General features: G+C 41.2%; 1 protein-coding gene across 1 annotated transcript in view; it reads right to left on the reverse strand.

Moving 5' to 3' along the window:
* Positions 1 to 420: 420 nt before the first annotated feature.
* The window catches only part of PITPNC1 (phosphatidylinositol transfer protein cytoplasmic 1), a 242,189-nt gene continuing 229,338 nt past the window's right edge, over positions 421 to 13,271 (reverse strand). Inside the window, exons 9-10 of the mRNA XM_044921611.1 lie at positions 5,275 to 5,393; positions 421 to 682 (exon numbers count right to left, since the gene is read on the reverse strand). Of these exons, the coding sequence (XP_044777546.1) occupies positions 677 to 682; positions 5,275 to 5,393 (125 nt within the window). The 3' untranslated portion in view covers positions 421 to 676. The remainder of the gene's footprint in view (positions 683 to 5,274; positions 5,394 to 13,271) is intronic.

Here is a 13,271-nt window from a genome sequence, read left to right on the forward strand (position 1 = left end):
AGGAGATTGACTTCGCTATTTTACCACACCTTCTAACGCAGGGGCACAACGTTTTCATTTATTTACTCTTGAAGTCCACACCGACCTCATCAAACGCTCAACAACAAGGCTTCCTCCCTGGCTTCCAGCTGGGGCTACAGCGGATTCCTTCTGTCCTTTGCAAGTCTTACAATTTACATCTAGCAGGATGCTGTGTGGCATACTTAGGGAATCCTATTATATGGGAAGGTACTTGACCACATGCACACTCAGAGATTGAAGGAACATGTTTGAGGGACAAAGCAGTCTTTTTCTATATTAGAAGATTCTTTAAAAAAAAAAAACCCAAATGAAAATATAAAACCCCATGAAATATTCATAGGAAGTTACTCTAATTTGGGCCGACATGGCTTATCTGAAGAGTGTATGCCAGGTAAATTCAGGGTGGCTCTTTTCTCAGGGTCTGGAAGCGTGAGAGTTTCTGGGGCTGACTTCTTCCGGGGTCGATCTTTGGGCACAGACAGAAATTCTGGGGCGTCGGTGGAGAGAGGGGTGGATGGAGCACTAGAAGGGGCACTGCGGACTGAGGAAGGCAGCAGGGGAATACTCGAGATAGAAATTGCAGGTGGGAAAACGCCAATTTTCCTGTTGGTGGCTTCCTGAGTGGCTCGTTCAAATTCTCGGACTTCATCCATTGTCATGTCTTCAAAGAAAAAAAAAAATAGAAAGAAAAATGACCAGTTATTTAGGAGAGATGCAAATGGATTTACCTCCATGCCTGATTTTAAGAGAACTACAGGAATCCTAACATAAAGAGGCCTGTCCAGACTATAAACCCAAATTATCACTGAAATGCTAAACCCTGAATTTTTTTTTTTTTTTACTAAGGCGTAAACCTCTGAAAAAAAATATTCCTTTATGAATATCCATCCAAGATTTTCCAAAGCACTCTTCAGAGAGTAGTGTAAGTATTCCGAATAAGGACGGGTCAGGAGAGTACAGAACCAGACAGACCAGGGAAGTATCTGGGTGTATGTGTGTATGCGTGTGTGTGTGTGTGTGAGCTGTTGGCATGGTGTGATATATGGAGCTATTATTAGACCTAGTCATCTTTTCTATAAAGGAAGTCCAGTTCAAGCAATCGATGGCCCAGAAATGATACATACTATTACCTATTTTAGGGCATGCAATTACAAGTACACCTTTATAGGAGAAATAGGCAAATCATCAGAATTTCTTCTTATTCAATAAATACACTTTTTGCATTCTGGGGGTTACTGGTTTCCTGACTGTGTACCCATCCTGAGATGGTTTAAATGCTGTTTTAATTAATTCAGCTTAAAAAACAAAGAAGATAGGGCACCTGGGTGGCTCAGTTGTTAAGCAACTGCCTTTGGCTCAGGTCATGGTCCCAGGGTCCTGGGATCGAGTCCCATATCGGGCTCTCTCCTCTGCGGGAAGCCTGCTTCTCCCTCTCCCACTCCCCCTTGCTTGTGTTCCCTCTCTCACTGTGTCTCTCTCTGTCAAATAAATAAATAAAATCTTTAAAAAAAACCCAAAAAACAAAGAAGATAATGACAACAACCACAAACCCTGCTAATTATCCCAAAGCCAAGAAAAATAAAACCATTTTTTCAAGGAAACATAAAAAAAAAAAGCATTATTTGGCATTCAGGAAACAAATTCAGTGATGCCTCATTAAGAGGAATTGTCAGGGGCGCCTGGGTGGCTCAGATGGTTAAGCGTCTGCCTTCGGCTCAGGTCATGATCTCAGGGTCCTGGGATCGAGTCCCGCATCGGGCTCCCTGCTCCTTGGGAGCCTGCTTCTCCCTCTGCCTTTCTCTCTCGCTCTGTCTCTCATGGAAAAAAAAAAAAAAAAAAAAGAGGAATTGTCAGGTGATATAGATTTTCTAAATACCTAAAATGTTTTTATTAAGTGAGAAAGTAAAAAAATATATATATATATTTTAAATGTAAATCTCTCCCTAACTTCTTAATTTATTTTTAAAAAAGATTTTATTTTTAAGTAATGTCTACACCCAATGTGGGGCTTGAATTCATGACCCCGAGATCAAGAGTCTCACACTCTTCCGACTGAACCAGCGAGGCCCCCACCAATATATTGAACGTATTATATACACTTGCTACCATTTAGACATAATATATTGAAAATATATTAACACTGTAATGACTTCTCTATCAGGCCTTATTTGGTTTTTTGTAGTTTGAGATCTCTTCTCTCTTTCTCAGAAACTCTATTACTATACTGTCATTACTATTGTTATGGTTCTTATTAATTACTCTCTGGCTAGCCCTGGTATCCTTTGTCTTTTTTACTTGCTGGTAACAGAGAAAACAGGTAACTGGGCTTATTGGAAAAAGCACTGAGTGAAAGCCTAAGGGCTTGTCCTTGAGTAAAAGGGGAAATCTGCTGCCCATGGATTTTCTACATGAATTTTAGCTTCCCACAGACCCATTTTTCATTCTTGTCCTCTCCCATGAACCTAGTGGTGGAAGCTTCATTAGATGATATTGCATAAGCTAACATGAAACAATATATCCACTTTGGAAATATTAACTATGGAATGAATATTCATAACATGGCATTAATCATTAAGATATATATTATATATATATGTAGTATATATAAGGTCATATTATAACATGAGCAAGCCAGAAATATTTTTCTTTTTTTAAAAATTTTTTATTTAAATTCAATTTAGTTAACATATAATGTGTTATTAGTTTCAGGGGTAGAATTTAGTGATTCATCAGTTGCATATAACACCCAGTGTTCATTACATCAAGTGCCCTCCTTAATGCCCATCACCCAATGACCCCATCTCCCCCAGCCCTCCACCCCCATCTTCCCTCCAGCGACCCTTGGTTTGTTCCCTATAGTTAAGAGTCTCTTATGGTTTGCCTCCTTCTCTGTTTTTATCTTACTTTATTTTTCCTTCCCTTCCCCTATGTTCATCTGTCAGAAATATTTTTCAAAAAACCAAAATCCTTAAGAGGATTTCCTGGAGCAATTGTTAAAATATTATGAAAGGAAAATTTTTTCTTACAAAGGAAATAAAATATGATTGTTTTGATATCATATACAACTTAGAATATAACAAGAAAAATTGTACCTATAAATTTGCCACTTTAAAAAATACTAAGACTATTAAACAAGCTAAGAAATGAGATTAAGTTTTTAAAAAAGAAATATGCACTTCAAAGTAAAATTGAGACTCTCAGAAAAATTTCAGTGAATGGGGTATGTTTCTGCTATAATAAACAAACATCTTTGAAAAATTAGACTTTCTACACAAGTGGTAGAGTATAATGCTCTACTCCACATATCCAGCAGGGGGCAGAAACCATCCAAAATACAGAATTTCGATTTTACATTCCCCGAGTCTCTTAGAAGTTCCCTTCCTTGAAGGCACGGAAACTGCTCAATGGAAAAGGAGACTTAACTTTCTCATTGCCGTGTTCATGGATGTTAATTCTGCATAATTTCAATCCAATGTGTCCCTACTCAGGCTGAGGATTTAAATTTTATTGAGCACCCATGCAGTTTGTTATTTGTAATGGACAGCAACCTCTTGATTTCAACTGTTTTTCATGACGATAGCGAAGAAAGACAATGGAAAAATAAATGATCTCCAATTTGATGGAATTCCAAAGAATAAGGGAAATGTCGTAAGCACTCAAAATAACCACTCTGTGTAACTTCTGAGGAGATAGACATCTCTTACACTGAAGTCATGGGAACGACAGTGAATTGCAGCCAGAGAATGCATGGGGCTTTCCCATGGGAGAACCATTCTAGGTACCACTGTCTCCATAGTAAACTGACTTTCTAATGGTAATAAAGGCAGTACGACAGAAAGACCAAACAAAGAGCCTGAAGCTAAAAACCGTAAGAGCTTAGAATGAGAAAAGCCAGGCGCTTAGAATCCTTTGGAATGTGGCATCTCCCCCTTTCCTCTGGCTTCCTTTGTCTGATCACACTTCTAAGCAAGCAGCTTTCAGAGGGCGGCTGATGGAGAACTAGAGTCATTCCAAAAAGAAAAGGGAATTTAAAATGATGGACTTCCAAGGACAGTTTCCTTAATGAGTATTTCTAACGTTAGAACAGGGACAGAGGGAGAAGGGAGGTCCTATTGGCAAGAGCCTGTGCACAGAGAGGAACAGCCCAGGTAAGTTGACCCCATAGCCTTCCGCAAATCCAATCACCGCATGCAACACAGGGAGGAATCGTCAGGGCCACCTGAGCCTCAAGGGTAAGCCACATGCACTTGAGCCTTGCAGCGCACCCTCCAAATACGTGCTCTAAAAACTGAACCCAAAACTTCCAAAGTGCAACCAAAAAGATCATCACAATTCTAAAGCACCCATTTACAACCATAGCCGTTGCTCAATTGTCTTTACCTACATTATCAACTTCCTAAAAATCTAATAGGTACTGTTCTAGGGTGTGCGCTAGCAGACACACGGGCTCAAGCTGATACCCAAAGAGATCACAGTGCTGGCCAAAGATACATACAAATGACTTGATTACATTTTCTCTGTTATCTTAGCTCCTCTTCATTAGCATGAATGATTGAGAGAGAACTATATTTAAAATGCTGGCATGTACCATACAGTCAGCTCTCCATTTCCAGTGTGCCACTAAATAACCCGTGGCTCTCTGAGTCTCATCTTGAGTCCCAGGCTGGATGGGCTACGTGGCCCCGCACATTCCCAGCTCACCGAACCTTCACTGCTCAGCCAGTGTGTGCACAGACTGCAGCCCCGTCTTGAGATTAACCGAAGCAAAAAGGAAAGGATTGGCCAGACCAGCTATAAGGAGCCACAGAAAGCATTTCAAAGCAAATGTAAAGAAATCTAAAACACCAGATGAGCCACAAGCTGTCCCTTGAATGAATAACTTGAGCATTAACTATATTTTTAAAAGTTACTGTCACGATATTCTAGTTTTCAGATGACACCTGCTTTGTCTCCTCTCTTTCACGGTGCAGGCCATTCACCAGCCACAAATGTTTCCACTCTCCACGTTCTTGGGTTTTATGAGCGGAAAAATAACCCTCAAATCAAGCGGATTTTTTAAGAATCGAAAAATCTAGAAGCAAGAGGTGACACTGTCCAGTTTAGACCCAGCTCAGGTTCTTCACCAACAGCCTCTGGGTGACGACATGTTTTTGTGTGGAATGTTGAGAACTGAACGTCTGCAGTATTTTCAAAGATCAGTTTAAGTGTACGTTTGGTAAAGGGTGGGCAACATGTTTTAAAAATTCTACATACACTTGTTTGGGCATGGCTCTCTATGTCATCCACAGTGGAAGAATGCTGATTGCAAACTTTTATGTTGGTTTGTTCATGCATGTTTTTCTCGTATTCCCGAACATCATCCATTGTCATATCTGCAAAAAGGTCAAGACGTTGGCAACTACTGTTATTAAATGCAAACTTTCAATGGGGAGACTTTAGGGAAACACGGTAGCAGAAGCCAAAGAGAGGTTTAAAAAAGCAGGAAATTTACTAACTTTATGAAGAGTAAGTCATAAAGTTAGCTAAACCAGCCAAAGGGGGAGTGAGTGCAAGGAAGTTAAGTCGAAACAGTCTTAGAACAGAGAAGAGTGGAAATTATTTAGGGGTGAATCTTGTAAAGTGAGCTAGATGGGTAGAGAGTATTAGCACGTCGGCAGTGCCATAGCCTGAGATCTCCTAAAGCATTCTTAGAAGATCCCGATGGGGACAGGGTCAGGTTTGTTTGCTTTAATACTTACCTGTCAGATACCTTTCAAAATAGATTTGGATATTTCCTTAAACCAATGCATTCGACAAGAGAAAGGGCACTTTCATTGCTAGTACAGGAGACATGACAGAAGGCAGACACATGATGTTTACCGGGACCAGGGATATTTGGTTGCAATGCTCACACGGAGCTGTATTTCTGCACAGGATTCATAGTGTCAGAGAGTGCGGGTCTATATCGAACTTCAAGTCTAGTCTAACAGCTTGGAGATGGCTGGCGCTACTTTCACCCACACTATCTATAAATAAAATGGCACATGACATTATGATTTTGGGCCTGAGTCTGTAGTTTTTCAGCATTTCAGGATAATGATCTCTTCATCCAGTGGTTCCCAACGGGGGACAATTTTGTGACAGTAGGGGCCTGTGAGGCCTTGGAATAACCTACCACTGCCCATTCTTAACAGGGAAGTATCGGGTCCAAAATGTCAATGGTGCCAAGGTTGAGAAACCCTGTCTAAATCCAACTGATGAAAAACTGCGTTAAGCAAAGAACCCATCCGTCTTCAGTATATGAAATGCACACAAATAACAATTACACTCACTTGAACTACATCTGCTGTTTTATCCTCCATTCCCTACCCGCTCTTTGGTTACTTGACAACATTCTATCAGCAATTTTCCCAGACTGGCATCCCTCTGGTGCGGTCATGGCGGAATTGAACTTCATGCCTCTCTACAAGGAATATATGCTTGAATAATTGGTTATTCGACCACCCTGATCACGAATTAGCTTGGTGGGGATTCAGAGCGGGTATTCACGCTGGAAATTTTTCCTTAAGTATTTCCTGCATCATGTAGTTTGGTGGTCTTTTTATATCAATCCATGTATGTCATGTGAGATTCTCTTCATTTCCACAGGGCACACGTGCCAGAACTTTATGATTCAGTTCAGTGCGGTCTGGGGCCAAGAGGGAGGGCGGCTCTAAATCCAGACCTGGGCTATTTTATTTAGCTGATGATCGCCCCGCCCCCACACCCCAAAACCTTAGATCACAAATGTTGTCCATAAGCAATGTAAGTATCAAGGATGCTAAGCAGCAGTCTAGCCAAGCAAAGAGCATGCTTTTCATCGAGGGAATTGGAAAGCAACAAACACATGCTGCTTTGTAATGAGAACAAATGTATCTTAGTTAACAATAAGAGCATATTCATTCAGTGCAATCACTTTAATTCCAAAGGCTGGTTATCAAAATTTCCTAAACACAAATACACCTGGAATGAATACTGAGGTCATTTTTAAGCCAGAAGTTCAAGATTTAGAGAAATTTCTCTATACGTATGTTCATTAGACACTTTCTCCCCCTCCATTACCCCCCACCCCCCGCAAGACAGTAATTTGGAAAACGAAAACAAAGGCATTTTAGTTTCTTTGTTCTAGTGAATCCCGACAGGAATTATTCTTTATCTTTAATTAGCTCAGTGTTAAGAGAAGGGCTTAAACGGTGTGACTGTGTGCTTTCAAAGATGTCTCAATTTTGTAGTCGTGAAGAAGGATTTAACAACAAAGATAGTCATTACTGCCTTGTTCATAATAGTGAAAAATGGGAAAGAACCCAGGGGACAGACCGTACTACGAAACCTATTAAAAAATGATGTAGAAGAGTATTTAACACTATAGAGAAATGTCCTTGGCATATTGTTAAAAATAGGAGGTAAAACAACTGTACACATTCTATGAAATCATCTCTGTTGGAAAAGCATTATATACATTTTAAAAAGACTAAAAGGATACATTTTAAAATGTTAACAGTGACTGTTTCCAGGAGATGGAATTATAGATAATTTTCATTTTCTTCCTTTTCTTTGTATTTTCTACATCAAATATGCTGTACTTGTGTAAGAATGAAAAAAAAAGAACCTTATTTAAAATCTATTACTTGGGGTCAAACACCATCAGTTTGGAATTGGTAAGGAGAAAATATAGTTTTCTAGAATTTCGGCTCATTCCAGAAACATGATCCTTTTTGTTGTTGTTGTTGTTAAAATGGAAGAGTTATGAAACAAAGTTTCAGGAAATTGCATCTAAAAGAAAAAAAATCTCCCAATTAGACTACATAAGAGTGAACGTTTCTAGTAAGGTGGTTCTCTAAAAGATGGTGATAATTGGGTCCCTACTGAGGAAGGAAAATATGTTGTTCTGAATCCTGAGTTCTCCCCACGTATCATGCATACTTATGGAAATGATGTAAATATTTCCAATATTCCTTAGTAATTCATGGAAAGCCTAATCAAGTGAATATATTCCTGTTTAGGTTTTCAGGTAAAATGCATTATGTCTTGCTTCTGCAAAGTATATTACCCCAAATCTATATAGGAATCAGTTTTTTAGTAAATTCAGTTGCATTGCCCAATGACAGATTATACTTTCAGAGATGGTTCATCTTCATTATGGATTGATTTTCAATGACCAGAGAGTGACTTCTAACAGTTTAGGTTCAGACCTCTCGGTTTCCAGCAAACAACTACTTATGTGTATCAACGAAACTCTTTAAGGAAACTTACATCCATTATTTTGCAAAGAAACTAATACATAATCACCCCTTAGTATATAGATTTGAAAGGTCATAATTTACTTTTCGGAAAGAAGGTTTCTCAGATAAAAGCTTCTAAGCAAGCAACACAGGGCTAATTCCCTGATTTAAGAGAACACTGTAACTAGTATGATATTTCTGCTGTTAAGAAACATACACCAGGGCGCCTGGGTGGCTCAGTTGGTTAAGCGACTGCCTTCGGCTCAGGTCATGATCCTGGAGTCCCTGGATCGAGTCCCGCATCGGGCTCCCTGCTCGGCGGGGAGTCTGCTTCTCCCTCTGACCCTCCTCCCTCTCATGCTCTCTGTATCTCATTCTCTCTGTCTCAAATAAATAAATAAAATCTTTAAAAAAAAAAAAAAAGAAACATACACCATAGGGCGCCTGGGTGGCTCAGTTGGTTAAGCAACTGCCTTCAGCTCAGGTCATGATCCTGGAGTCCCGGGATCGAGTCCCGCATCGGGCTCCCTCCTCAGCGAGGGGCCTGCTTCTCCCTCTGACCCTCCCCCCTCTCATGTACTCTCTCTCATTCTCGCTCTCTCAAATAAATAAATAAATCTTTAAAAAAAAAAAAAAAAAGAAACATACATCATAGTATCTTTGACACCAGGCTGTTGGAGGCTCTCTCTCTATCTGTTTATATCTATAAGTGACACGATGAGCACTGGGAAGTATGCTGGGGGCATGAATCCCCTCCTCATTACACTTCAGTGGCACAAGATTTCCTTTCTTTGCCCTCTTGTGAGCCCATTTCTTTCCTTCCCTTTCCTACCCTCCTTCAGCGAGAGAGGGAACACAAGCAGGGGGAGTGGGAGAGGGAGAAGCAGGCTTCCCCGCGGAGCAGGGAGCCCAAGGCAAGGCTGGATCCCAGGACCCCTGGGATCATGACCCGAGCCGAAGGCAGACGCTTAACGACTGAGCCACCCAGGCGCCCCAGCAGCTAAAATTTTAATAAAAGAGTTATATACTTTCACTCAATGACCTGCCCAATGCCACATGTTTATTTCCTTCTACAAACATTTTCTCTCCTCTTCTAGGATCCTCACCCTAAACAGAAGTAATTTTTCCTTATACTAAGTCAAAATGGAAGTCTTGAACAAGCAGTTGGGTTAGGGGTGGGGGGAAGGCTCTGGCAACCATGAATGAGATCTGATATTCCTTTGGCTCTGACAAAATGGAAGTCATCCTTTGGGAAGTGTCTTTTTTTTTTTTTTTTCTTTTAACTCTTTACAATGATTATAAATTCAATACATGATTGTTAGAAATAGCTTAGGGGTTGCTCCACGTTTTTGTAGTGGAAGTAGCCAATCCTCAAGTCTTGGTGAATACCTTTTCTATGTAATTCAGACCAGTAGGATCTAGAATTGCAATGTACAGTAATGATTTTTTTCATAGATCTTAATTTGGGGAGGTAGAGAGAGTAACAGATCCCTTTGAAAATCTGATGAGAAGCTACGAGTTCTCTCCCCAGAAAAATGAACATTAAGCACACACACATAAGATGTTGCCTTAAGAGCCATGGCACTGAAATTCGTATTTCAGGAACCCGAAAGCCACTGGACAATGCTGGCTTGGTGAACTCAACCAGCTAATGCTAGTCCTTAAGTAGGCTTCTTTCTCCACTTTGAGCTTGCTTCTTTCATTATTAGGCCTGCTCTAGGGACTCGAGAATAATTTCTAAGCCACTTTCACGAGGGACTTTCATCTATACTCACCAGAACTACCCCCTATACTTTTTTGGAAGGGTCTGGATTTCAAAGATGTTCATGAGGTTCCACTCAATCACAGCCTCTCTCCGGCAAGCCTTTGTTCCTCTCTCAAAATACTGTCAGACTTGTGAAGCAAAACTATGCTTTTGTGAAACTGCGCTGCCTATTTTTATCTGCCCCCCTATCACCCCATCTTCTGACATGTGTTGTTTCTTCTCTGATTAGTGTTCCAGTCATGCAGGAGAGACCCAAGGCTCATGGATAAAGACCAATCAAGGCTTTGGGGAAAAACAAAACAAAACAAAAAAACCTCAACTCCTCTGACAATGGACATGGTTATACTTTAGAAGGAACATGAGCAGAATAAAATCTGTTTAGGGAATTAGTTATGTGACAGCCATATGCTCAGACTCAGAAATGATACAAATTAATCCTTGGGTAAGAAAAGATCAACCACCGGGCGCCTGGGTGGCTCAGTTGGTTGGGCGACTGCCTTCGGCTCAGGTCATGATCCTGGAGTCCCTGGATCGAGTCCCGCATCAGGCTCCCTGCTCAGCGGGGAGTCTGCTTCTCCCTCTGACCCTCCCCCCTCTCATGTGCTCTCTCTCATTCTCTCTCTCTCAAATAAATAAATAAAATCTTTAAAAAAAAAAGAAAAGAAAAGATCAACCACCATCTACAATGTCCTTTTTTTTTTTTCCTTCTTCTTAATTAAGCACTGGAGGTGGTTAGCTTAATTAGGGAGAAAGACACCCAGGGGTGCCAATGCCCATAGTGTAGGTTGTATACCGTACAAACACACGGCCAGGAGGTCAATGCGACTAAAATTCAGCCCTAAGCCAAGAGCACCTCCTGAATCTGCCCAGAGGGATGTCTTTCTAATTCTCACGAGGCACCAGAGCTTACCAGTTGGCCCAGAAGACATCTACCATCCTCTAATCTGTTTGGACTGAATTAATTAAACTGCCCGTTACAATCTAATCTGATTTAAAGTTGTTCTTAAACTTTAGCCAGAATCATCTGGAGGGCTTGTTAAAACACAGATTGCTGGGCTAGACCCCCAGAGCACCTGACTCAGTAGGTTTGAAGCGGAGCCTGAGAATTTGAATTTCTAACAAGTACCCAAGTGGGAACTGATGTTCCTGGCCGGGGGACCTCACTTTGCACCAGTGCTAAAAGCTACAGGCAAAGGGTTTTTGTTTGTTTGCTTGTTTTTTAACTTTGGACCTTTTCCATGTTTACTAATGCGAGCCTCACTGAGCCCATATAGACCAAAGAAAAATAAGCAACTTCAGGTAGCCAAAACTGAAGGCGGTCAGTGACACACCCATTTCCCTGAAAGGCCCACAGTCCCTTGCATCACCTCCAATAGGGGGCTGAGAAGGCAGTCTGTGGGCAGGGCTATTTCCATTCATTTGATTGAGTGAGAGTCTGCATCTAAGGAAGGAGCCACTGTTTTCCTGGTAAGCAGCTCAGCTGGGGGCAAGGGTGCCAGTGATTTACATGAAATTGATGGCATGGTTCTTAGACCCTCTGGCTGAGTGAAAAGGCTGCTTGTTTTGGTTGGAGCTAAGATTGTGTATACAGGGGGTGGAGACCTTCTCTGGGGAGCACACACTCCCCCATGATCTAGATCCACTAAACCACACACTATTTTTCTGCATTCAGATACAGAAAGGCTTTTTGTCAATAGCCTCCTTGAGTTGTTAATGTGTCCACCTAAGCCATCCTGAGTAAATAGGTAGTTCTCCTCTGAGAGCTCTCCAGGACTGGAGGCCTCTATTTTCCTCTGATGCATTAGTCTAGTTTTGGGCCCCTGTAATAGTCTGAGGATTTTTTTTTTTTTTTGGGGGGGACTAAAAGTCTTTAAGTCTCTTCCTCGCCCCTGGTGTGAAAGAAAAGAGTCGGCTTCCATTTTTTGTACCCGAGCCATTCACTTACTGGATGCCCATCCACGTTTTTTTTCTTTTTTTCTATATCTTGCCTCTGCTCAAACCCTCTTTTCTGATCAACAGGCTTGCAGTGTTTTGTCCTCTTAATCAGGAACCAGCTACCCTTTCTGATGCTGCCTTTTCTGAAAAGTCCTCTATGGCATTCTGGCTCTAGAGAGAAATCTATTAAAGTGCCCTGTCTCTTGGTCTTCAAAGTGGCAGATTCTTGGCCCTTGAGGTCATTCACTTGCCAATTTAATTTTTGAATATCCTTTTGATATTCCCTTAGTGTTGGTGGCAAGGACACCATGAGCTTAGAGGAGCCCAAGTTGGGAGAGACCAGTAGTTCTTAACGTCTCTGCTCCCTTTCTAAGAATCTGAGAAAAGCTCCCCTGGGGAAAAACAAACAAACAAACAAACAAAAACCAACCAGAAAGATTTGTTTCATCATCAGGGGAAGTCATCACAGCAGACTCTCCCCCTACCTGCCTCACAAAGACAACTATGGGAGACGTCATGAAAATGTGGCAAGCCAGGGTACCTGCCGCCTGCGAGCAGCGTCTTGGGGGGCCGTGGGGGGCTGGCGGTGTAAGAAAGAAATGACGATCTTTCAAAAGAAATCTCTTCCAGAGGTCTGCCTTTGGACAAACCCAAGGAGATGCATGTGCTCTTTGAAGATGCGGATCTGGGAAAAATGCAACAAAACAAAACAAAAACCCCAAACAAACAAACAAAACCCTCCAGAACCACGTCTTTTAAGTGTGGCCCAGAAATAGCTAACAACATCGTTGTCTTTACCCGTTCAGTCCAATGTAGCTTTTCACTTTAAATGTGATACCTGCTGCTAAGAGGGAAGGAGGCATTGCTGGAACAATGACAGAAAAGCACCAAAACGCAATCTAGGTTACACTCGGAACAAATTCAATGTGACTTAGGGAGAGGCCAAGGAGGAGGGCATTTCATTAGACGATCAGATCCAACCCAAGTCACCAACTGGATGTGTTCGTTTCTATTTACAGTCAAGGACACTAGCCTCTGACAACTGATTCTGGGAATGTAAGAGATTTGTGTGGACCAAGCAACAGTGCCTGAGGATCTGGAAAGGGTGGTCCATCCATCATGGGATGAAGCAAACCTGATCTTCATTTATTGGAAATGTGCAGAACTTGTTTTACTCCTCCCAAATCGTGAAAAAAAAAAGAAAGAAAGAAAGAAAGAAAGAAAGAAAGAAAGAAAGAAAGAAAGAAAGAAAAGAAAGAAAGAAAAGAAAGAAAGAAAGAAAGAAAGAAAGAAAGAAAGAAAGAAAGAAA

This window comes from Neomonachus schauinslandi, chromosome 15, assembly GCF_002201575.2.
Source record: "Neomonachus schauinslandi chromosome 15, ASM220157v2, whole genome shotgun sequence".
Lineage (NCBI taxonomy): Eukaryota > Metazoa > Chordata > Mammalia > Carnivora > Phocidae > Neomonachus > Neomonachus schauinslandi.